Genomic DNA, 25124 nt, shown 5'->3' with positions numbered 1-25124 from the left:
CGTCCCGTTTCATGGCTGAGTCTGACTTCGCACATTTCGCCAGCACAAGCCGCAGGGACGGGCAGGGGGCACGCCAAAAGGACAGAAGGAGGGGCACTCCTCAGAACGTATCCATGGACTGTACGTAGTACATAGGCCATTAAGCCCACCGAGGAAGGGCCCCCGGATGCTGTCCTCTCATTCGACCACTGATCCATATCCAACTCTCACGATCGAAGCAATACCGCCTTCATCTAACTCTGTGACGAGTCTCCGGTTGATTATCGGACGTGGCATTGCATAGCGCTGAGCCAACTTACTTGTGCCGAGTGGCAGGCTGGCCCTTCCATCTGCCACGAATCCTATGAATGCACTCTAATAAACCTACGCATTCTCCAATTTCCACGGTTCCTCGGCCCTCTCGGCGAGGCGTTGGACCATTCATCGTGAGGCAGCGCAGCGAAATTCAGGAACAGGCCACGGAGGCACCAACCCCTGGCAGATTGTAGTGCGACTTGTCTGTAACGGGTTGCTGATCCACGATTTCGATTTGCGATCCGAGATGCTACGATAAGGGAAGAAATGGCTCCCCTAAACTACTTCGTACCCTTCCATGGCAACCCATTCGGATGCCGAATACACCAGTATTGTTACTCCTCGATGCACCTGCCGCATCGGCAAAGTCCACGCGCAAGATTCGATGCCCATAGCTATTGCCAACGGCAACACCAAGTCTCTTCGTAGCACATTAGATCGTTGCCGCGGCCAGCCATATGTCCCGGGTTGACTACCATGCTGTTGATATTTCAGGGTCCCCGCGGTTCCAGACCGGACGGAACCGGCATCGAAATCCATCCATTTGTCCACCTACCCGTCCATCCACCACAACCACCGAAGAGATAGAGGGATTCTAGGGGTTTCATACAGCGGCCGTACGGTATTCTCCGTGGACAGACAATACCTTGTAGTATTCAGGAGCAGCCAGCATCAATGTCTCGGCTGCTCTATTTCGAAGCGATACAACGAATGCTAATGCACCGGAACATCAGGGCACCAAAAAGCCTCAATGTGTGTGTGATTCCTGCAGACATACAAACTCAGCATCACGTACAGGCCTAGGCACACCTCTCCCTTGAACCTCCCCCCAGCACACGTGATGCTCATGATGAGCCACGGGTGACCGTTTTGGGCCTAACTGCGTACCTCAGGCACTCGCTTCTCCGGGCTGCCACTACCTGTCACTCTACCGTCCTTTTCAGACTCAGTCGACCTTCCTGTTCTATTGTTGTCTGACGGGCATGAGAGCCGAGAACTTCCCACCAGCCAGAAGCGAAGACAGCAGAGAAGCAATCCAGGAGTGACTCTGAACACACGGTATGTGCTGGATACAAGATGATTCCTCACATGCAATGTAGATACAGTCATCAGGCCAACGTGGCTGACATCGAGATGTCTCTGCCGTGTATCTGCAAACCAACAGGTATTAAGCGAACACTCAACAATGGCAGAGGGATAAAGGCAGCCGACAAAGGGCTCCTGATGATTGGCGAAGGATGCAAACCATGGACATCCTTTCTCCCCTTGATTTTCCTGTGCCCCAAGGCCTATCCCCATTCATCCACAATCGGCATCCATTCCAAGTCCAACCCAGCCTGGCGGAGGGGCAGCGAGTCTGCGACCCCTCCATGGCCCATACTCCGTACCCTCGTCCCCTCTCAGCGGTTGCATCACTTTGGACTGCGCCCATTGTCACTTTCTCCATAGTGTTTTCCTCTGACGACACGCCCCTCGCTGCAATCACCCCTCAGTGGGGCTGGTAGGCTGTACTCCGTACTTGTTGACGAAATGCTGCATGTTCGTTGGCCCAAGGGGCGGTAGCCAAAGAGCTAAGACGGCGCCGACTCTGTTTCAATGAAGCGGAGCCTTGCGGACAAGGTGACGGGATGGACGCAAGAAAGCCGGCTTGTCTATTCGCCGCAAGGCCAGGAAATACTGGGGATGATGGCATGGCTGGGGTTGAAGGGGGATGCGGCGTTATGTCATTGCTCTGGGGCCAGTCCTTGACCATTGACACAGACTCTTTTGGTGGGATCCCGGCCAGATGTACCTAGTACTCCGGGTACTTGATGATCTCAGTGCGGGAGAAAGGAGGACATAAACGATACGTATCTGGCGTCCCGGCCCTCGATGTATCTTTACGCCTGACACACCATGCAGAAGTACCTGAGTTAACCTTTCCACATCCTTACGTCCCGTCATGGACGACGTACCGCATGGGTCCCCCTCCACTCCTTCATGCTTTCCCCTTCCAGCCGATGCCCCCACTGTAAATGAGCCTTTCACAGGTCAAGGCCATCCGATGGTGCCTTCCCAGACACACTCGCCGTCCATTACATCGTCGTGGTCCTTCTCGTGAAGGCGACACGCTCAGATTATAAAGACAACCTTTCCCCCCCCCTTTGATCAAAGATCCTTTCCACCATTCACACAATATCTCATTCACATTCTCGATCTTGAGCGATTTTGATAAACTAAAACATTCTGAGGCTTCAAACAACCGCTTTCTACTCTATTTCCAACTTCCAACCAATAAACCCCCCACTCTTCCAATACCCACACCTTACACACACGCCCAACATGTCAACACAACAATTTACTAAGAAGGCCGTCCACTTCGGCGCCGGCAACATCGGCCGTGGCTTCGTTGCCTGCTTTCTCCACAACTCAGGTTACGAGGTCGTTTTCGCCGACGTCGCCGATGCTCTCATCGACAAGCTGAACGAGACCCCTTCATACCGTGTTATCGAGGTCGGCGCTGAGGGCACCAACGAGAACACTATCACAAACTACCGCGCCATCAACTCAAGAACACACGAGGCAGAGCTAGTCGAGGAGATTGCCACAGCTGACGTTGTCACGTGTTCCGTCGGCCCGAACATCCTCAAGTTCATCGCCCCTGTTATCGCCAAGGGTATTGACAAGCGTCCCAGCGACCTGGCACCCATCTCTGTCATTGCCTGCGAGAACGCCATTGGCGCCACCGACACCCTTGCTGAGCACATCAAGGACCCTCGCAACACTGCCGCCCACCGCTTGGAGGACCACCACGAGCGTGCTCGCTATGCCAACTCCGCTATTGACCGCATTGTCCCTGCTCAGGACCCCAACGCTGGTCTCGACGTCACTCTCGAGAAGTTCTACGAGTGGGTTGTCGAGCGTACACCCTTCGAGGAGATCCCCAGCATTGAGGGCATTAACTGGGTCGATGAGCTCGCTCCTTTCATTGAGCGCAAGCTGTACACAGTCAACACTGGACACGCTACTGCTGCCTACCACGGTTACAACCGCGGTAAGCGCACCGTCTACGATGCGCTCCAGGACAAGGCTATCATGGCCGAGGTTCGCAAAGCTCTTGAGGAGACGAGCAACCTGATCATTAGCAAGCACGGTATTGATGAGAAGGCTCAGCGTGAATATGCCGCCAAGATCATCCGTCGCATCGGCAACCCCCATTTGGAGGACGCTGTTGAGCGTGTTGGTCGCGCACCTCTCCGCAAGCTGAGCCGCAAGGAGCGCTTCGTTGGTCCCGCAGCTGAACTCGCCGAGAAGGGCGAGGACTGCACTGCTCTGCTCCGCGCAGCTGAGATGGCCTTCCGCTTCCAGGATGTTGAGGGCGATGATGAGAGCAAAGAGCTCTCCAAGCTCATGTCTGAGAATTCTCCCGAGGAGGCTGTCACCAAGATTTGCGGCATCCAGTCTTCTGAGAAGATTCACCCCATGCTGGCTGCCGTCGTCCGCAAGGTCCAGGCCGACAGTGAGGAATGACTCACCGGAAAGCTTTGACGTGTAACGATTGACAGGCATGATTTTCGGAGTTTTAGCATATATCACTGGGACAAGCATGGAGTTTGGGGATATTGAGGCACCGCATATTCCAGCGCTTTTTCTGAGCAATCTCAAGCTATAAGGCAAGCTTAAGATTAACGAATCTGAGTTACAAAATCAAACAAAACATATCAATGAAAACCGCGTCTATCTCCAGAATCGTGATTTGTGACCTATAAAACTAGCAGTAAGTCCAGCGTACTAATGATGTATCTACGCGACTGCAGAAGTTGTGGCGACTGCGTTTCATGAATTTGACGATGGGCACTTGTGCACTAAAACAATTTGATATATCGGCAAATAACCCTTACGCTTACACTGGTTAGAATACATGTAAACCCTCGTTAGGAAAAAAATATTCGTCGTGAGTTCTTGCCAAACTCCGTCTGAGGGCATTCAGGAATCAAGATTGTCCGCTTTTGAATGTGAGTGCAAGTGGCTGGTGTGCGGCCTCCAGAGAACAATGATGTGGCTGGAGAAGTGGGTGTGGCTCAGCCTATCAGATAAGATAAGCAATGCGATTGATGGACACTTCAGTTTACCTTACCTTACCTTACGTGGCTAAAATGTCTGTGCCTTAGGCAAAAGCCACATCATTCAGGCACCAATCAGCTCCTGAACCTGGCGACGGTAGGGACACATCTGTTGAAGCTCGAAATACCGACTGGGCCAAAATTGCGACTGCCACAGCTCTGGAAGCCATCAATTCCCACGACACAAGCTGACGAGGCTCCCCGAATCTTTCCTCCGCGACCGGCTTCCAGCGGCCTCTCCTAATACCTTTCTCCTTTTTTCGAATTAGCCGGACAGCCACGTATGATTCCCCTCTAGGCGTCCTACCCAGCGCAAGAACCACTCTCCCCCCACTTCGTTTCTCGAGGACACCATCACCTTTCCTTCAACTTTCTCCCTTGCTGGTATACACGCATAGGTCGTCAACATGAAGGTCGACGTGAAGGTACGAACCAGACCGAATGGAAACCCTCAAATCTGCGCATTGATCGAGCAAGAGCTATTGGGTTAGCCAGTGCTGCAGCTGCATAGCTCTCGCCAGCCTGTTGTCCCCTGAATAGCTCTGGGTAGCTGACTTGTTCTTTCTAGCGACAATTGTTCGCCCGCAGCGAGCGGGTGAAGGGCATCGACTTCCACCCTCAAGAGCCATGGATTCTCACAACTTTGTACAGCGGCCATGTCTATATCTGGTCATACGAGACCCAGCAGATCGTCAAGACCTTTGAGCTCACCGATGTCCCTGTCCGAGCCGGCCGATTCGTCGCAAGAAAGAACTGGATTGTCTGCGGTTCCGATGACTTCCAGATCCGTGTATACAACTACAACACCTCAGAGAAGATCACATCCTTCGAGGCCCATCCTGATTACATTCGCGCCATCGCCATCCACCCGACACAACCTTTCGTGCTGACCGCCTCCGATGATATGACGATTAAGCTCTGGGACTGGGAGAAGGGCTGGAAGTGCGTCCAGGTCTTTGAGGGCCACGGCCATTACGTTATGGGTCTCGCCATCAACCCCAAGGATACCAACACCTTTGCTTCCGCATCCCTTGACCGTACTGTCAAGATCTGGAGTCTCGGCTCGGCGACGCCCAACTTCACTCTCGAGGCCCACGAGGCTAAGGGTGTCAACCACGTCGACTACTACCCTCACTCTGACAAGCCCTACCTCTTGACGACATCCGACGATCGCACTGTCAAGGTCTGGGACTACACCACCAAATCTCTGATCGCCACCCTCGAGGGCCACACGAATAACGTCTCTTTCGCGTGCTATCACCCCGAGCTGCCAGTCATTATTTCCGGTTCCGAAGACGGCACCATTAGGATATGGCACGCCAACACATACCGATTCGAGCAATCTCTCAACTACGGCCTAGAGCGCGCATGGTGCGTTTCCTACCAGAAGGGCAAGCAGGGCGTGGCCGTTGGTTTCGACGATGGCGCTGTCGTTGTGAAGCTGGGTCGCGAGGAGCCCGCCGTGTCAATGGACGCGTCAGGAAAGCTTGTTTGGGCTCGCCACAACGAAGTCGTCTCAGCCATTATCAAGGGTGGAGGTATGTTGCGTCCAATCTAGACTGCTAGTACTTTTGCTAACATTGCTAGATGCCTCGATCAAGGACAATGAGCCCATTTCCCTTCCCGTCAAGGAGCTCGGTACCTGCGAAGTGTACCCCTCGACCCTCGTACACAACCCGAATGGTCGATTTGTCGCAGTCTGCGGAGATGGAGAATACATCATCTACACGGCTCTGGCTTGGCGCAACAAGGCCTTTGGCTCTGCGCTGGACTTTGTCTGGGCATCCAAGGAGAACACCAACGACTTCGCCATCCGGGAGTCAGCAACCAGCGTCAAGGTTTACAAGAACTTTGTGGAGAAGGCGGGAGGTCTCGATGTCGGTTTTCAGGCCGAAGGCTTGACTGGAGGTGTCCTTCTTGGTGTCAAGGGCCAAGGGGGTATCTCATTCTTTGACTGGCAGACCGGTGGTCTGGTCAGACGCATTGAGGTCGAGCCGAGAGAGGTTGGTTTCTTGCCGCGCTGCTTCGAGTCCGTGGGCTAATTTGAACAGGTGTACTGGTCTGATAGTGGCGAATTGGTCGCCCTCGCATGCGAAGACACCTTCTACGTCTTGCGCTTCTCGCGCGAGGCTTACGTCGAGGGTGTCCAAACCAACCAGATTGACGAAGATGGTGTCGAGGCCGCTTTTGAGGTCATCACGGACATCAACGAGAGGTAAGGTGCTTTTCTTTGCCTCCAACAACTAGACGCTAATGCTCAAGTAGTGTCCGCACCGGAGAGTGGGTTGGAGATTGCTTCCTCTACACCAACAGCACCAACCGGTTGAACTACCTTGTGGGCGACCAGACTTACACGGTATCCCACTTCGATCAGTCCATGTACATCCTGGGTTACATCCAGCGTGATTCAAGAATCTACCTGGCTGATAAGGATGTCGGTGTCACCTCCTTCTCCTTATCCTTGCCCGTGCTCGAGTACCAGACCCTGGTTCTTCGTGACGATATGGAGACTGCACAAGAACTTTTGCACACGATCCCTGCAGACCAACTCAACAAGATTGCACGTTTCTTGGAGGGACAGGGCCACAAGGAGCTTGCACTGGAGGTCGCTACCGACCCCGAACACAAATTTGACCTCGCTCTCGGACTGGGTCAGTTGGATACTGCTCTCGAGTTGGCGAGAGAAGCAGATGTTGAGCACAAGTGGAAGACTGTTGGAGACGCTGCCCTTGCTGGATGGCAGGTGGCCGTGGCACAAGAGTGCTTTACACACGCAAAGGACCTTGGCTCATTGCTCCTTCTCTACTCCTCCACATCCGACCGCAGTGGTCTGTCAAAACTCTCCGACCAAGCGCAAGAGGCCGGCGCTCACAACGTGGCTTTCAGCTGCAAGTGGCTGTTGGGCGACGTTGCTGGCTGCGTTGAGATTCTTACCAAGACTGGACGGTTAGCGGAGGCTGTTTTGTTCTCGCAAACATACAAGCCCAGTCTGACGGCAGATGTCGTCAAGGAGTGGAAGGAAAGCCTCGAGAAGGGCAAGAAGGGCCGCGTCGCCAAGATGGTCGGTGCCCCGGTAGAAGACGAAGACTTGTTCCCCGAGTGGGACGAGTGGCTCCAGCTCGAGAAGCAGGGTGGCGCCGCGCCTCAAGTTGCCGAGGTCACGAAGGTCAACGGAACAGACGCTACTGAGGAGGTCGAGGAGGCCGAGGAGGCCGAGGAGGAGGCCGAGGAGGCAGAAGAGGCCGATGAGGAGGCCGACGAGGAGATGGCCGAGGCGGAAGAGGATGAGGAGTAGGTAGCCGTGTGCTCGGTATCTCAAAACGCAATTTGATTAGGGACGGTGCGGGGATCGTAAAAGGCCTAGATGTCGAATGGCCCTGCCTCGACGGGCGTTGACGGTAATGATCATGCCTTGCAAATAAATGGAAGATGTTTTTTTGTCACATGACGTTACGGTCTCGCCAGTAGATCCGTATGTAAAAGTATATTATAACATGAAGTCTCTGAAATTATGAGTTTCCAGTAGTCGTGGTTCGAAGTTTGTGATCTGGAGCATGTCTCACACCCGCTGACGTGAGTGATAATTTTCGAAAATTTTGCTCATGTCGTTCAAAGTAATTAACTCAGACCTCTTGTCATCCATGTCCTTCTGTCGAAAGGCCTGGCAGATGAGTCCTGATGACATGACAATCGCGTTGCTCGAAACCACGATATATGACCTCAATAAACCAAGTTCACCTCGCCTTCTGAAGCCGTCCTTAACGCCCAATCTTCAACGCGATCAAGACCCCATATACATGTAAACAAGTGCCTCGCAAACTCATCAACGTCCGCCGCGGCTGCATTATGAAGCAGCCCATCGCTATCGAGCGAAGGCACAAAGAGATTTCGATCACCGCAGCCGTTGCCATCGTCATCGCCGCTGCACTCCGCCCCCGGACGATCAGCGGCAGCACTCACCCCGGCACCGGTGCCACCTCTATCTCGCCCGGTCCTGCCCCCCTTCCCGGACGTCTCCCGACACAGCGCCGCCCATCGAGGAGCCGAGGGCGCGTCCCAGAGTCCCGCGCGGGCGGTGAAGAGGGCGCCGCCGGAGCACTCGCCCCATTTCCCCTTGAGGGCGTTGTACACGCCAAGGGTGCAGACGACGATGATCCAGGTGCGGCGGACAGATTCGGAGAGGACCCAGAGGTTCCAGGTCCAGAGGTCGCGGTTGAAGACTTCTTCTTTTGGGTGGCTTGGTTTGGCGTTGCTATTTCTTCCTGGCCTGGCGGCGTTGGCGGCGTTGGTGTTTGCTGTGACTCGGTCTGCTAGGTCCGAATCCCTTTGTGCTTGGCATTGCCATGTTGAAGGGGGACATTGGCTTCTGTATAGAGTGTCGGCGTCTTTTTTGGCGGATTCCCATAGTTGTTTTGACCAGAGGTCTAATGTTGGTAGGTGTTCCTCGGCCGCGGCGCGTAGGCTTACCGAGCCGTCGAACAGCCGGATGATGGTGTAGACGTAGAGTGCGTGTACGCGAGCTAGATGATCTCTCGTCTCGAGTAACGGAATAGAAATGGAGTCATCACCCTCTACCACCACAGGCTGACTCGCCAGCAGAGCCGTGACGCGTTCATCGAGGATACGATGGACAAACGCCTCATTCAAAGACGTCTTGTGGAAGTAGACCGAAGCCGCAGCAAAGGCGTCTTGAACGCATAATGGGAAGTGATTCCCCTCGGTGTAAAGACTGCGGTGGATAAAGGGGTTGTGGCCGTCTATCACCCACCGCCGCACCCAGGCCTGCAGGCCGCGGGTGAAGTTGGTCAGGACGGAGACGGGGTAGGCGTCGCGCGGGGGCGCGGGCCAGTGGTCTATTCTCCAGGTCTGGGGGGCAAGGAACCATTGGCTTCCTGCGAGCGAGGCGGCTACGGAGGATTTGAGGCGGGGGTAGTCTGGTTTGGCGATGTATGGTTGTTCATGCTGCTGCTGCTGCTGCTGCGGGATTGTTGCGGGTTTTGGTGGCGGCAGGGAGAAGGTTGTTGATGGCGAGAGGTAGAGGTTTGGAGTGGTGAAATCTAGGTCTGACCAGGGCATGCTCCAGATGCCGTTTGTCAGAGGGGATGCGTCAAAGAGGAGGGTGTCTGGCATCGTTGCCGGGATGGAGTCCTGTTGCTGGAGCGGTGCCGAAGCCGGGGGCTCGGCGAATGGCAGCGGCTTGAGGGTCTCGGGCCGCCGGCGTCGTTTTATGACGGGATATTGGCAGTCTACGTCGCGGTCCTCGCAGCGGGAACATGATGGCAGGCCTTTATCGCAGCGGCGTTTGGATTCTGTGCATGCTATGCATGCCTTTTGCTTGGAGAGGCGAGTCATTCCGCGATGCTTGATTCCTCTCAGTACCGGTAGCAGAGTGGATGAGACGTGATACAAAGCTGCTGTGGCTTCACTGGAGCTGGGTACCTCAGGTCGATCGAATTGTGTCTTCCGTTGTATCAAGCCGTGTTTGTCATCACCAAGATCTCGCAATAGACCTGAGACTTTGATTGCTGAAGCAGAAACCGGGCAGGAGATCCTTTGAGTTGAGAGGATGACGGCATTTGTCAGCGCTAATAACCAAGGCGCGGGCTCGGGACACCGTCAGCAAGTATACGGAGTGGGGCTACTCTGCAGCGCCCGGTGCGGGTTTTGCGGGTTTTCGGCGGAAGACTTGCGGGAAACTTGCGGGAACTCTGTGCGGGTGTTTTGCGGACTCGGCTTTCCGGCTGCAGCGATTGGACATGTCGGATTAGAACGGATTTCCATCACAAAACAGTTTTGGATGGCTTACATGATGACAAACGATGGATTTACAACAACGTTGGGCGATTGATCACGTCTTTGCTGACTGAATTGGTGATAATGAAGGGTTGGAATTTTTGTTACCAACAGTACTGGGAAATGATATAAGGCAGCGACAATTCTGCCAAATGATGTATTACTTAGATACTGAATCCAGATCAACAGCTTCTTCCATTTTGACATCGTATCAACACCAATACCACCTTAACCCCCCTCCAAATACGTCTAAGAGACCTCCAAACCACTCTCAACATGGACATGGACAGTGATATTGGCGCCGCTGCTTTCGCAGCACTAACTTCCACCTCCATCTACGAAACCGGAATGACCTTCACCAAGAAGGAGCACAAAGAGGCCTACCCAACCATCTTCCCTTCTCGACCAGAGCTCTCCCAGGCCGGACGAACAGTCCTCATTACCGGCGGTTCAGCTGGCATTGGCTTCGCCATTGCCAAAGGCTTCGCGCAGGCTCATGCCAAGCGCATCATCATCCTCGGCCGCCGCCAGAACCTCGTCGATGAGGCAGTCTCGGAGCTTAAGAAGGAGTTTTCCGAGGTGCGGTTTGATGGATACTCGAGCGATGTGGATGATCTCGCAGACGTGGAGAAACTCTGGAAGGGCTTCGAGGAGGACGGCACCGTCATCGATGTCCTTGTGCTCAATGCTGCCAAGATCTCGGAACATGGACCCATCTTGTCTCTTGGGAGAGATGAGGTGTGGAGCTCCTTCACTATGAATGTCCGCTCACTCTTGGATCTCTCTGAGAGGTTCTACAAACAGAAGAACGGCGAAGGCCGTCAAAAGGTATGCACCCTTGATGCAGTATATGAAGAAGAAGAAACCCCCCCCCCCCCCCCCTACAGAACTGACAGAGTGGCTACAGTTCCTCGTGAACGTGTCTACGGAGGCTAGTCACAACTTCACCAAATCGGGTCCTTGGCCTGCTTACAGCGCCAGCAAGAACGCAGGCACGATGCTGATTCAGATGATTGCCAAGGACACGCCCCCCCGAGAAGATGCAGGTTCTTAACTTCCACCCGGGCGTGGTACATACCTCGGCTTTCAAGAGTGCTGGGATCCCCGAGGATATCTATCCATTTGATCATGGTATGTGTAGTCCAAGATCAGCGAAGTGGTTCTTGCATTTTGCTAATCAAACCTGACCTTTAGTTGACTTGGCTGGAAACTTCGCCGTCTGGGCCGCGTCTGAGGAGGCGCGCTTCTTGCATGGACGCTTTGTCTGGGCCAAGTGGGATATTGATGAGCTTAAAAGTGGTGTGATTGGGGAGAAGATTGAGAGCAACGATCACTATCTAAAGGTCGGCGTCGTTGGACTCCAGGAATAGTTTTGTCTTTGTATATTGTGGTCAACATGCCGTTGCAAACTTCGACTTCGTGGTCAAGACTGGGCAACGATCTCGGAGAGGGTACATGTTGAACTAGATTCGATTAATTTCCATTACCTATACAAATTACCTATAAGATCACTTGCTATGTTTCCCAGCAATTTGCAAAGCCATTCGAAACATCCTTATTTAGGTAGCTTTAGTCCACTTGCGCACGGGCAAGATTGAAGGAGTCGCGAAGAACGCCATGAGGCCCCAATGACTGCCAGGCAGTTAGTATTCTGGGAAAGCTTGAATTGCCGAGAAATAATTGGCGCAAGGCTGGAACCTTGCTTAAATATGGTGGCCAGGAAATATTTTCTCTCAGACCGTGACCCTCCTATCGAGTCACTCCTATAGGTATGTAGCCACTGGGTCAATTAAGATAGATGCCAAAACCAAGCCTTCTGGAACACTCCACAAGTCGTACTTCCGTGAGGGATAATTCAGCTGAACGGCGTGACCATGTCCAAATATCATATGCCTATTCTAGTTTTTTTTACCTGTGGGCTTTACGTCCTCCGAAGTTTGCGATCGGCGCAGCTTGCTTTCTATGTCCTGTGTTATTGTGGATATAGTTAGAGAAACTGCAGTAAGCCTATTTAATAGTAAGCATCTCCTTTTTGAGAAATAAGAGGTTGGTGCCTATTCCCGATTGCTTTTCTTCGATTAGCAACTAGACTTATTGAGTAGTGTGTAATAACCTAAAATAGCTCGAAGCAAAACATCCTCTAGCTACCTCAGAAGACTAGCTTCGCCATTTCCCCTGATCCGACCATTTTAGTATCTTACACCGAAACGAAACTAGATTAGTTCTTAAGTAAGTGTTCCTTAGCCGAAGCTTTCTACAAACAAGCTGCTAGTCATCGCGGTCGGGTATTTTAGGTTAGCTGAAGGGCTTGTTGCCACTTCATAAGCCATGGCTAACATGCTCCCCAGAGCCAGGATGACGCCGTCAGTCATCGGGATGCCGCTCTGACAGCACCCAGCTCCTTTCTCACGAAGCTTGTATTTCGCGTGATTGATCTTTCTGAACGTTTATGCGCACTAAGTAGAGAGCACGGCCGTGGACGACGGCAGCGAACTGAAGCCAGGAATCCTTATTTTCATGCTTGAGATTAAGCTACACCAGGGCAATCAGGGGCATCCGATCCCTCTTCGTCTGTACATATATTTATTGGACGAGTCCCGGATCTCTGGTAAGGCCGTATCCTCAACAACCATATTCCATTCTTTCAACAATACAGCATATTCATCGACGTTCATTTGTATACCAGAAACCAACAGTCTTTACCAGATCTCACAATCACTTTCCTCAACATGTACTCCAAGACCGCCCTAATCGCTGCCCTGGCTGGCTCAGCGACCGCCGTCTTCGACGTCAGACCGGACCGCATCCGTCGCGATGTCGTTCCCAGTCAAACTGAGCTCTCCGCCGACCCATGCCTCAACGCCCTAGGCACAGTCTACGCCAACGCACCAACTCCTCCCCCCAAGATCCTCTCCTACGAGATGACTGCTCCTCCGCAAAACGACCCTTGCAGCATCACTGTCCCTGCGGAGCTGAGCGCCGAGTACTCGAGCTATACCTCGGAGCTTCTTAGCTGGGTCGACGCCAACTCGGCCTCGATTGCGTCGGCGGTGTCCGTTTGCTCTACTCTTTCCGAGTTTGAGACCGAGATCCCACTCTGCACGGCAGAACCCACTGACGGTGCTACGGAATCTGGCTCTTCTGCACCAAAGACCACGGCTGCTGGCGGCGATTATCCCTCTGCTACTGGCGAAAGGAAGACTGGAGCTGCCGCCGGCACAGGTGCCGGCGTTAGTGCGACAAGCGGCCGCAATAGCCCGACGCAGATTCCCGTCAACGCCGGACACCGTCAGACCGGCATGATTGCTGCCGCTGCTGTTGCCGCTGGCTTCGTTGGCGTTGCCGCGTTTTTGTAAAAGGGTAATGAACATGCTTGCACCACGGAAGAGAGCACCGGGCTTGAACTTTATAGGCTGTCAAAATTGTATGCGTAAAGTTTAATTTTATACAAGAATCTACGCCGTCACTTCTCGACTTGGTTCTCCTCTCGACCTGTGACATCTAGTACGACTCGGAAGCAACCGTGATTAACCCTTGAAGGGCCTGACATCCCATGGTGTAGCCACAGCCAAAGCGGTTGTGCACTTGGCCGCCAGGGCGGCTTTACCCTCATCACTGGCGGCGGAAACGCAGGGCGTTCCAATGTCTCCCTTGATACCGTCGCAGAGAATGACGGGGTCACCACCGCACGGGGTGGTGATGTTGAAGTTCTTGAACTGAATGTTGTCGCAGACGGCGTTCGGGTTAGTGGAGCAAGTAAGCTTGGCGACAGCACGACCATACTTGCCGCTCGAGTATCCAGAGAAGTTCTCGAACAGAATGTTGCTGATGTTCATCTGGGAAGGGTAGGCAGCGCAGGTGGTGGCGTTGATGTTGAAGTAGCACGAGTCAATGAAGGCCGTGTACTCGTTGTTCGCCTGCCAGAAGTTGCGGAAGGTGACGTTGTCGATAAAGCCGTAGCCAATGTTAGGGCCGGCCCAGGTCTTGAGGCGGGCGCCGTGCTGGCCGTTGAGCATCCAGACGTTCTCGATGACGACATCCTTAACGAAGCTCTTCTCGCCGGCGTACTGGCCAAGGGATCCAATGGACTGTCCGTGGGTGCCGTTGCAGTACATAGTGTCGACGTGAACATTGGTGGCGTTGGACTTGGGGGAGAAGCAGTCGTCGCCAATGTTCACCCAGGCGCGCTTGACGCGGACATCTTCGACGTTCAGAGAGTCGAAGAAGTCGGTGTTCTTGGGCTCGGCAGTGTGGTTGTTGGTCTCGGCGGTGACAATGACGTCCGTGAAAGAGATGTCCTTGGCTAAAATTCTGTTAGCACTGGTCCTCTTGCAATAATTATGGTGGCACCACTTACAAGTGACGATGAAGGTGGTCCAGCAAGGAGAGTCCTTGAAGTGGATGCCCTCGATGGACAATCCAGTCGCGTTCTCCGCATAGAATAGGATGGGACGGAGGTAGGCGTTTGTGGGGTCCAAAATCCTTAAAGTTTGTTAACGTTAAGCTTAAAGCAAGTCAAGGATCTGTCGAAAGCTTACTCGAGGCCGGCAAACTCGTTCCACCATCTTTGACCGTTACCGTTCAAAACACCTTGGCCGTACAGCTTGACGTCCTTGCCTCCCCACTTCCAGAACATGATGGAGTTCTGGAACGGGTGGTGGAAGGCATTGGCCTGCCAGTACGGGGTGTCGTTGGTGAACTTGATCTCGCCCTCCCAGTGGACGTGGATATCATTAAGCCATGTCAGATCGAGCGGCTTGCCAATGATGAATGTCTGGTTGGCGGGGAGGTGGAGAGTGCCGCCGTTATTGGCCAGCTTCAGGCCCTCAACAAACTCGTCAGAGACGTCATCGAGGTCGTTCTCCGAGGCGCGCAGAGTGTACGTGTTACGGCAGCCCCTGGAGCGCTTCTGGTAAGGGTGCTTCACGCGAAACTCGTCCACGTTGCGAGGGACGCCGGCCGGAATCAACTCGGCCGAGTAGGCAAGGGCGCTGCTGGCAGCCGCCAGGGCGGCGAAGATGGACGAGACTCTCATGGCTGCGTGTGGGATTGAGTGGTGAGAGGGAAACACACACACGAGGTTGAGTAGGATTGCCAAGTGAGTTGCCAAGTAAGGAGGCTGCTCGGGGGATGTGATCAGCCATCCAGGACAACTCCCAGAGCGCGAGCGTCTTCATATACTCGTGCCGCTTGGCAATGGACCTGCATCGCCAAGTCACATTTCTTTCCCAATTGCTCTACACCCCAAGTGATCATCATGACTACCAACAGCTCTTCGGCTATGGAAATATTCGACGTCTCTCCAAAGTCGGGGTAACATGGCAGGGGGGAGAATAAGCAGCTAGTTGGGGCGATAGCAAGCTAGTCTCGCTTCGCCCAGCCATCTGGAAATAACCAGGACGCACTGCACGAAGGAGAAACAACACAACCCATTCCACCTATCAAGCCCTCGTTTCTCCTCTCGTTCAGTGTCCTGCATCAGTCCATCCGCGTAATCAGCAGACCGCCGCACCGGGTCTCTCGCCGGCCTCGCAGTAGCCCCAGGCTCCCCCAGCCGTGCGCCCATGGGGTTTTGACGGGTTGACCAGCCTCGAACCCCATCGCGACGAGGGGGAGAAGTTGGGGAAGATGCGAGCCAACGAGCTTTAGCTAAGGTGGATTCGGAGATTGTGCAGGTTGCCTGCATATCGGTTCCCAGGGTCGACTGCGCCGTCTTGTCTACGTGAGCAAGTGATTGATGGAATTTCTAGACCGTGGTCAACGGAGAAAACTAGCCAACAATCGGATGGATTCGACTTGCGTCGTTAGTCGAGATTCCCCCGCACAAAGCCGCAATCTCCCCCAGTGATCCATCTCTTTGTTGGAAATTTTGCTCCCTTGTCAGTCCCCCCGCGTCGTGATGTGGATGGTGGATTGTGGAGGAACTGTGGAGGGTTGGCCAAGAAAGGACTCCTGTCCGTGGTCCCAACGCCCCAAAGCTTCAGTCAATTTGGTCGATGTCTTGGCCACTTGGCCACTTGGCATTTCTTTTTGCCAAGAAATATCACGTCTTGATTTCCGGAGGTAATTGCCGAAGTGAGCGCCAAGGCTTCAATCACGACCACACACCGTCTCTTCACGCGTCGTCCAGCGATATCTCAATGACCATAGCTTGTGAGAATATCATTCTCGGAGTTGAGTTAATTTGGAACCGGAATTGTGAAAAGATCATTGATTCTATACCAAGCGAAAGCCTCTGTCGTACTACGTCAAGACCTCGGTCCTAGTCACAACTCTTCAAGCGCCAGGTTCGCTGTGTTGGCATCCGTTAGAACCTCGACCAAAGCAACTATACAATCTGCAATACTTTCCGCCACTACTAGATCCAAGATGGTGTCGTCATACATGACCTTCAATATATGACGATCACCCAGTGACTTGGACACCTCGACGACCAGCGCGTATGGCTGGTACATGAGCACCTTCGATTTCGCCATGACAAGCCATCGGTAGCGGCCATTCGGGTCGTCCTTAGCTGCCGGCTCGAACGGTTGAGAGAGAAACAAGATGCGATTGCCGTGTGTCTCGCGGGATAGACCAGCAATACTGTAAATATCGTCGAGGCCGACGAGGCCGTTCTCGGTCACGTCCCAGAAGTCGTCTTGTAGCTTCGCGAGGAAGTCATGCACCAATTCCTTCGGAACAACGGGCGTTCGGAATGGCAAAAAGTTGGCCAGCGTTCCGTTGATAGACTGAGGATCAGGCAGCGCTACGTTGCGACCGCTCAGCAAATAATCAAAGCAGATATCCGTGGCCTCGGTCGCTGCAGCAAGCCAAAGGGAGATTGCTCCTTGGAAGATGACGCTCGGAGTGATTCCAAGGCGAGAAGCTGCTTGGTCGATGTCTGTCGTCACAATCTCCCTCCGCAAGCTGGCTGTCACCTTTGGCGATGGGGCCGCGGCAAGATCTCGGCCATGCAGCTGCTGGTCGAGGGGCCCTAGCCCATCCATCTTCGCCTTCCAGTACCCGAGGCTAGCTGTCTTGTCTTCTGCAAAGACATGTTGAGAGAAGTCGCGGAACTCTACCGGCGGCGGTACGCTCTCGCCCCGAAGAATGGCGCCAAAGTGTTCATCGAACACGCGAAGCAAAGTGCCGTCGTAAACGGCGTGATCCATCTTGATGACGAGATCCCAAGATGAATCGCTGCGGATTATGGCAGCATACTTGATGAAGGGACGACCAAACTCAAACCGAGCCTGCCAAAACTCTTCAATGAAGCTCGAAGACTCTGACTCGGAGTTCAGGGCGATCTTGGTAACATTCAGCTCGGAGCCATGAAGAACAACTCCGACCCAGCCAGCTTCGGGAGTATCGATCCAAGTCGTCCGCAGGATTTCATTAAGGTCAGTGAGTCGAGTCGTTGTTTCAATCCATGTATCCGGATCAACGTCCGCCGTCATACGCCGGACAGTCTGCAGCGCCCACATTTGCGACTCTCGGCTGCCCTGTTTGAGGAACTCGGCTTGACCGGGAGGGCATGGGTACACTGGAATAGTTGTAAGCTGGGAGTCTGACTGGAAATTGTACAATAGAAAACTGACCATGATCGACATCTGTATCCCATGCTATTCCAACTTCTTGGGCAGCTACCTTGATTGACGGAGGGATTTCGAAGGAGCGCTCAACCACCTCACCGCGTGCTTCTATTTTGCGCAGAGTGGATGCCATGTCCTTCAATTTGGGGGTCTTGAGGATATCAAGCACCGTCAGCGAGTAGCCTACTCGTCGCAATTGACCCGTGAGGCTGATAGCGGAAATCGAATCACCTCCAAGCGTGAAGAAGTTCGCCTCACGTCCAATCTCATTTTGCGGGATGCTGAAGATATCAGCCCAGACGAGCTCCAGAATCTCTTCTGAGGGTGTTTGGACAGGGACAACTTGGTGATTCTCGTCAGGAGTCTCCAGCACGCATTTCGCCAAGTATTCCCGGTTGAGCTCGGTGGCCAGCACTTTCAGCGCCTTGCGGTCGACTTTGCGCGAGGGCAGCTTGGGGAAAGCGTTGATTGGAACAATGAACTTCGGAACCATGTACGTCGCCAGTGAACTCAGATTCTTCCGCAGTTCAGCAAGAGAGCCTCGGAAGGTTGAAGGATCTTGAACACCAGTTGGACCAATGGCTGCAAAAGCTTCGTCAAAGATGCAGAATGCGATAAGATGAGCCTTGCTTTGAAAGTTAGCAGCCAAAGCCACTGTGTCTTTAACGAGCCCAGAACGGCGAATGGAGTTTTCGACCTCTCCGAGTTCGATACGATGGCCATGGACCTTGACTTGATTGTCTTTTCGTCCGAGACACTCGATCTCACCCCCTGGAAGCCAGCGAGCCAGGTCCCCTGTACGATAGATGCGCGCACCAAGAGAGTTGCTGTCGATATAGGCGGCTTCTGTCAAATCCAATCTGTTCATGTAGCCGTCTGTAACCTGGGGTCCTGCGATGCAGAGCTCGCCAACAGCGCCGTACGGTACCAACGTCTCACCATCTGGCCTCAAGATGAAGGCCATGACAGTTGAGAAAGGAGCGCCAATGTTGCCAATGCGTTGACTCGTGGCACCTGATGACGACTCGATGCTCTTGGTCGTCACTACCATGGATGTCTCCGTTGGACCGTAAACGTTCAAGATCTTGCAGTGAGGGCTCCAAACATCAACGACATCTGGTGTCAGAGGCTCACCACCCACGATCAGAGTCTCGAAGCCTGGTACATCATTTGGACTGAAGAGCTTCGCGACCGTTGGCGTGATGATTGCCTGCCTCACATCCATCCGGTTGATACATCCAGCAATATCGGAAAGCAAAGTTTCGGTGGGCGCCATACAGAGTGTTCCCCCAGTGCTGAGCGTGTTGAAGAAGTCTTGGACCGATGCGTCGAAGACGTAGTTGGCGAACTGCAGAACCCGCCAGGTGCCCTCGAACCGGCCTTCCACCTGTGCCATGCTGGTGACTGCAGCCGCGGCCGCTCGGTGAGGTACCATGACGCCCTTGGGCATGCCAGTGCTGCCAGAGGTGTAGATCATGTAAGCAAGATTGTCGGGTGTTGTGCGTGACATTGGCGCAAGGTTGGTATCGGATCCATCGCTCGAGACAGTACCAAGCGTTCCGTGACTAGGCATGGCCAGTGTCTCGATGCCGTAGAGCTGCTTGACATAGATCCCGAATCCAGCATGCTGCGGATGGGCCACGAGAAGCTTAGCTCTTGTATCGGATACCACAAAGCCGTTCCTCTCGTTCGGATTATCCGGACTTAGAGGAACATACGCTCCTCCCGCCTTCATGACGCCTAGGATGGCAACCACCATGTCGACTGACTTTTCAAGCATCAGAGGCACCAGGTCTCCCGGAGAGACGCCATGAGCAATGAGAGTATGAGCGAATCGATTCGAAAGCCTATCGAGAAGTGCATACGACACGATCTCCTTCCCGTCAAAGTCGATGGCAATAGCGTCTGGGGTGCTGGTAGCGATCCTCTCGAATGCACTGTGAAGAAGTTCTGCTTCGGGAACTCGAAGATTTGTGCGGTTGGAGAGCGTGTTGGAGACATAGCCAGTCTCTACATGATTCATGACCGAAACCGACGCAAGCTTCGTGTCTGGTTGGCCCAGCAGGACATTGATGATGTGGACAAACGAGTCTTTGATGAAGTGAAGCCTCCGAGGTTCCATCGTACTGGCCAAACGAATAACGGTTGTAGCAGTTGCTTCCTCTACTTCAAGGACAGTGGTGTCAGAACCGGACGCCCATTGAGGTCGATGACCATGTACACGGAAGACTTCGTCAGCGTTTTGCTTAGAAGCACCTCCCGCATCGCTCTGGCTGACCAGAATGTTGACGAGTGTGTCAAAAGCCTGGCTGGGAAGATTTCCAGCACGCAAAACGCCAACAACACCAAGTTGTGAATGTCTGAGGAGTTGCGCGAACCCTGACAAAGTCCCTTTCAAGTGATTTCTGATTGTGGAATTGGGATCTACTTTGATGCGTTGGGGCACCGAGGTCATAGTCGGGCCGTCGATGTCATTTATGTCAGCCACGGGAATCTCTCTTCCAGAGACGGTAGTTGCAAATGTGACATCGTCGCTCCTTAGGTGATGGGAAAGTAAGATAGCCCAGGCCCCATAGACAACTGCGCCAAGTGTAGAGCCGATCCGTCGAGATTGCTGGCTGATGCTGAAATCTAGTTCAACTTCGACCTTGCTAATCTTCTCGCCCGGGGAGTGATTCAACCTCGTGGTCTGCGCTCCCTCGAGGTATTCAGACCAAAATCTCTGACTGGCGGCGCTGTCTTGGGATTGCAAATATTTGACGAAGTTGCCCAAGGCTGGCCGGTCCGTAAGAGATTTGCCCAGATAGACTGTTGCCACATCTTCGTAAAGAAACTTGTGAGACCAGTAATCGAAGAGTGAGTGGTGCATTGTGACCACCAGGATGTATCCAGAAAGAACAGTGACCTTCCATAGAGGAGCATCCAGTTCCCACTGGCGAGTCTTTTCCTTCGAAATGAAGGACTCCAGTGTCTCTGAAGACTCGTACCAAGGAAGTGAAAGATCCTGGCGGATGGTCTGCAGGAAGGATCGTTTGTGCGGCAGAAAAACCGTGCGAAAGACGTCCCGAGAACGGAATATTTGGTCAAAACTTGCTCGCAACTTCTGAAGATCGACCGCAGCAACATCCCAAGTCCGTGAGTAGGTATATGGGTCGGATGGCGCGTTCAAACTGGACAACATAGTCTCCTGGAATGGCGTAGCAGGATAAGCGTCAACGATGTTGACATCACGTTGCAAGTCGGAAGCAAGCCCCAGGTCGGCAATGAGGGCGAATGGTCCAGGCTCTTCCTGGGTCTCGGCACTGAATGCCTGTGACTGAGCTGCCACAATTTCAAGGGATGCTCCCTCGAGAAGCTCACTCAACTCGACAGAGAAGCCAGCTTTGCGTAGCTCAGAGACAACCTTGATAGCTTCAATGGATGATCCGCCCAAGTCTGTGAATGAGTGAGATCGCTTGATGGCTGATTGTTCAATCTTCAGAACGCTTGACCAAGCCGATGCGATGGCAATCTCTGCATTGTTGGAAGCGCCGTCTACCACATCGTCGTCGCTGTCGCCAGTCTCCATGAGCCTAGCAAACCCAGTGGCCCCCAGCTCTTCGGCTGAGTTGCGAAGGAAAGCATAATCAATCTTCCCATTGGCATTCTTGGGAACCTTCTCGACGGGAAACCAGATGCTGGGCATCATGTACGCAGGCAAACTCTGATGCAAGAGCTCCCTGGCAGAAACCACCGAAGTTTTGAAGATGGCGTCGCCTGCAAGGACGAGAGCTGAAGCCAGGACTTTGCGATCATTCAGACTGATGCCTAGAGTAACGGATGAGGTAATAGTATCAACAAAGCGCAATAGCCGGTCGATCTCTGCGGGCTCGACCTTCTGGCCATTGACCTTGACTTGCATGTCCGCCCGTCCTAAGATCTCAATTTGACCATCAGCAAGTCGACGGGCTTTGTCACCGGTTCGGTAAAGCTTGCCGATACCAAATGGGTTGTCGACAAAGGCGCGCGCTGTGAGCGCTGTCTCGTTGAGGTAGCCTTCAGCGAGCTGTGGGCCAGCTAGACAAAGCTCGCCCGCGACAAGCAGAGGCGCAAGTTGTTCACCATCTTGATCTAGAACGAATACATCTGTAGTATCGGCCGGAGAGCCGACTAAGCGACGATTGAAAGGTCCTCCAGGTGACAGTTGGAGCTCCTTTCCAAAATTGAGCTGGGTACACTCGCTAAGCCCATAGGTATTCCTCAGACGTAGGCCCTTCTGTGCTGACCAGATCTCAACGAGATCTCGCGAGATCTGCTCACCAACTAGTGTGATTTGCTTGAGACTAGGCACCTCATCAGGCTGTAAAAGGGACAGAGCGGACGGGGTGATACCGAGGGAGTCGACTGAGAACCTGTTGATGACATCAGCAAGGTCACTGTTCAGAGACTCCTTGCTAGCAAGGACCAGGGTCGCTCCATGGACAAGCGTCCCCAAAATGGTACGCTGAGCGGCGCTGAAGCTAGGATTGTAGAATAGAAGCCACCGTTCAAGCCCGTTCATAGATTGGTAGGACATGCCGCTCGTAGCTGCGCGATGTGTGAGAACGGCACCCTTGGGTTTGCCTGTGCTGCCAGAGGTGTAGATCACATAGCAACGGTCTTCCGGGCGGATGTCAATGCCAAGGTTGCCCAGCTCATCAGACGAAGAAACGGCCAGATTGTCTCCTGGAGAAGAGAGAATGTGCTCAATTTCTAAGGTGTTGGAGAGTATGTTGACAGACTGATGACTAGCCAATACAGTGGCGGGTCTGAGATCCTCTAAGATGCGCTCGAGGCGGTTGGATGGAGTGTTGGGATCGAGAATCGTGTAAGCTGCCCCAGATTTGAGCACGGCCAGGACTGCGATGACAAGCTCCACAGACCTCTCGGCAAGAATGGGCACGAACGATCCCTTTTCCAGCCTGAGTCTTCTTGCGAGCAAATTGGCTTGGCTGTTGAGCTCAAGAAATGTGACAGGTGCTCTGCCTTCTGATTCAACTGCGATTCTCTCAGGAAATGCAGCGACGGTCCTCTCAAACAGATGAGGTATAGTTGTAGGCTCGGCATTGCGCGTTGACAAGGACTGCGACATGATGAACCGCTGTTCATCTTCAGACGTAAGATCAGAGGCTAAGAGCTTGCATTCGTCTGCAAGCTTCAATTTGGTCGCGGCACTGACGATGCCGGCGACGAAGTGCTGCAGCACAACCTCAACCTCTTCAAGAGGAACATAGGGCTTGCACTTAAGAGTGAGTCTCAGTACCCCGCTGTCGCTGATACATAGAACGACGGGGAATTTCCGTAGCCCGGGAGCGATGCATGGCGTGTTCGTCGTTTGGCTATAACTGACAGCTGTCTCGACTAAACGGAGGCTTGGGGCGTGATGCTGGATCTCTTCGAGTCCTATAAAGGCATGGCGACCAGCTTGGCTATGATATAAATCGAGAGTCTTGGAGGCACCACTAATAGCCAAACCCTCTTCGCTCTCGACATGGAAGCGGATAGGATATGTTTGATCAACACACCCAACGCAGGTGTTTGAGCCGATGAAGCTCTCGTCCCGGCGGACCGTACCGAAAACAACATCGTTAGAGCCGGTATGAGTGCTGATCACATGTGCCCAAACGATCTCGAAGAATGTCTGTCGCCAAGAGCCCAGGCCGTGGTGAGCTTCAAGATCATTGAGTTGCGCTAACTCTGGCCCACTGATAACAGCGCTGACACCATGTCTGCCTCTGGTGATAGTTTGAGTTAATTCATCAGCATGAGCACTGAATACGGATCGGGGTATGACGTCGGCCAGGATTTCAGCCCAAAAAGCCTTGGAAGCTCCAACATTCTGTCTTTGTTGGTCGAGATATCGTATATATGTGGCAAACCCGGCAGTCTCGAGGCTGGGTAGTCCATGGACTTGAAGAGCGTAGTCGAGCTTGATCATGTGCAAAGACGTTGTATCAATCAGAGCACGATGAAAGTGAAGTACCAGGCTGATGCCATCCCGTCCGCGAGTGCTTTCAACAGTCACATAAGCTGGAGTCTGACTGTCTTCATCCGGACTCTTGTCAGAATGGTCCCATCGGATGCGCTCGACCCTGCGGAGAACTACGACCTGCGGTTGGCCTGAGTCGTTATCATTCGTGATATAGGATCTCAAGCAGATATCTAATGAAAAATGGAGCCAAGAGTGAGCTAGTGGTCGAAAGTATGTCAAGAGATATGAGACTTACGGTGTGAGGCTAGAGAGTTCCAAGCATTGAAGATGTTCTCGAGTCCAAAGGAAGATGGCTTCCCGGCAAAAAGTTCAACTTCCGCCCATTGGACATCTTCGCTGAGAATTCCCTGCTGAATCTCTGTTGCAGGAAAACTGACTTCGACCTCTGAAAAGGCTAAAGGGCTGTCCTTACCGTAGAGCTTGTCGTGGATGCCTAAAGCAAGGTCATGGGGGCTAGGGAGGAAGAAGTCCTCATGTTTTTCGATATGACGGATTAACTGCATTGCAGCAGTCAAAGGCTTTGGGGAACCAAGGGTTCAAAAAGGTAGGGAATGCAGATAAGGAGATTGGAAATGCTGCAGTTTGGACGCAAAAGATTGATCATGTTTCTCTAGAATATTGTCTTTCATCATTACGAGCATAACATCCAGCTTATAAGTAGGATAAGTGAATTCAACGCATTTGCGTTTTTTACCAAGCCCTGGAGCGTTTCGACCAATCGCTCGTTGCCCTTTCGTGAGTCTTGCTTCCGATGGGTTTTCTCCTCAGCGACAGCATGGGAGTTCCACAAGCATACGGCTCAAGTTCGCTACATCACTGTCATCCCACAGGTACCCGCGTAGAAGCAATTTTGGACTTTGCATGTCACCACCTGCGGCAAGTTTTACCCAGGCTAGCACGAGCATCGCCACATCGTCCGACTTCCACTTGGAAAACGGATCTCGTCAGTTTTCCAGATGATTGCGAATATCGAGGCAGAAGCTACCTCAAAGATCCAGCAACTGAATTAGAAAGATCTCGAGTCGTATTCTGGGCTCCATGTGGTAAAGATATGGCGTGCTGCCTTCGACCCTCGCCCTCAACCTCAACGCCAACTTTGCGAGCATGTCTTGAGTCGGACTATACGCCGACATGGATGCGCTTACGAGTCGAAATATCGGACCCAATGACCCGTGTCAAACTTCGCACTACTTGTGACTAGGGTCGGGCAACTTTGTAGATGTGCCACTCTTGATGTGAGTGATCGTTATCGCGTGATAGATCGAACGCAACTTTGTAGGACGAACCTGGTGACCCTCAAGCGTCTAGACAGCTTGGAATTCCATCTCGAGTCAGTCTTTGCGGAGTTTC

The 25124-nt window shown here is 53.1% G+C and overlaps 7 protein-coding genes across 7 annotated transcripts; 4 read left to right on the top strand and 3 right to left on the bottom strand.

Annotated features, from left to right (window-relative positions):
- Positions 1 to 2616: 2616 nt before the first annotated feature.
- Positions 2617 to 3804, top strand: N0V96_007424 (uncharacterized protein; the record flags this gene model as incomplete). Its single annotated transcript, XM_053191568.2, has 1 exon — positions 2617 to 3804. One exon carries the CDS (start codon positions 2617 to 2619, stop codon positions 3802 to 3804), a length of 1188 nt encoding a protein of 395 aa, XP_053051130.1.
- A 1000-nt stretch (positions 3805 to 4804) lies between these two features.
- Positions 4805 to 7692, top strand: SEC27 (Coatomer subunit beta'; the record flags this gene model as incomplete). The annotated part of the gene is made up of 5 exons (XM_065758013.1): positions 4805 to 4822; positions 4966 to 5935; positions 5985 to 6400; positions 6449 to 6612; positions 6663 to 7692. The coding sequence occupies 5 exons, from the start codon at positions 4805 to 4807 to the stop codon at positions 7690 to 7692; spliced, it is 2598 nt and encodes an 865-aa protein (XP_065613536.1).
- A 425-nt stretch (positions 7693 to 8117) lies between these two features.
- On the bottom strand, positions 8118 to 9749 carry N0V96_007422 (uncharacterized protein; the record flags this gene model as incomplete). The annotated part of the gene is made up of 1 exon (XM_053191566.2): positions 8118 to 9749. One exon carries the CDS (start codon positions 9747 to 9749, stop codon positions 8118 to 8120), a length of 1632 nt encoding a protein of 543 aa, XP_053051128.2.
- A 717-nt stretch (positions 9750 to 10466) lies between these two features.
- Positions 10467 to 11560, top strand: N0V96_007421 (uncharacterized protein; the record flags this gene model as incomplete). The annotated part of the gene is made up of 3 exons (XM_065758012.1): positions 10467 to 11018; positions 11098 to 11236; positions 11385 to 11560. The coding sequence occupies 3 exons, from the start codon at positions 10467 to 10469 to the stop codon at positions 11558 to 11560; spliced, it is 867 nt and encodes a 288-aa protein (XP_065613535.1).
- A 1359-nt stretch (positions 11561 to 12919) lies between these two features.
- N0V96_007420 (uncharacterized protein) lies at positions 12920 to 13546 on the top strand (the record flags this gene model as incomplete). The annotated part of the gene is made up of 1 exon (XM_053191564.1): positions 12920 to 13546. One exon carries the CDS (start codon positions 12920 to 12922, stop codon positions 13544 to 13546), a length of 627 nt encoding a protein of 208 aa, XP_053051126.1.
- Positions 13547 to 13717: 171 nt separating this feature from the next.
- N0V96_007419 (uncharacterized protein) lies at positions 13718 to 15225 on the bottom strand (the record flags this gene model as incomplete). Its single annotated transcript, XM_053191563.2, has 3 exons — positions 13718 to 14493; positions 14548 to 14672; positions 14729 to 15225. 3 exons carry the CDS (start codon positions 15223 to 15225, stop codon positions 13718 to 13720), a joined length of 1398 nt encoding a protein of 465 aa, XP_053051125.2.
- Positions 15226 to 16456: 1231 nt separating this feature from the next.
- On the bottom strand, positions 16457 to 24277 carry N0V96_007418 (uncharacterized protein; the record flags this gene model as incomplete). Its single annotated transcript, XM_065758011.1, has 4 exons — positions 16457 to 17715; positions 17771 to 23517; positions 23662 to 23902; positions 24010 to 24277. 4 exons carry the CDS (start codon positions 24275 to 24277, stop codon positions 16457 to 16459), a joined length of 7515 nt encoding a protein of 2504 aa, XP_065613534.1.
- Positions 24278 to 25124: the final 847 nt, after the last annotated feature.

Source organism: Colletotrichum fioriniae (assembly GCF_027942845.1).
Source record: "Colletotrichum fioriniae strain IMI 355084 chromosome Unknown scaffold_8, whole genome shotgun sequence".
Taxonomy (NCBI): domain Eukaryota; kingdom Fungi; phylum Ascomycota; class Sordariomycetes; order Glomerellales; family Glomerellaceae; genus Colletotrichum; species Colletotrichum fioriniae.
This window is presented reverse-complemented; position numbering and strand designations above follow the sequence as displayed.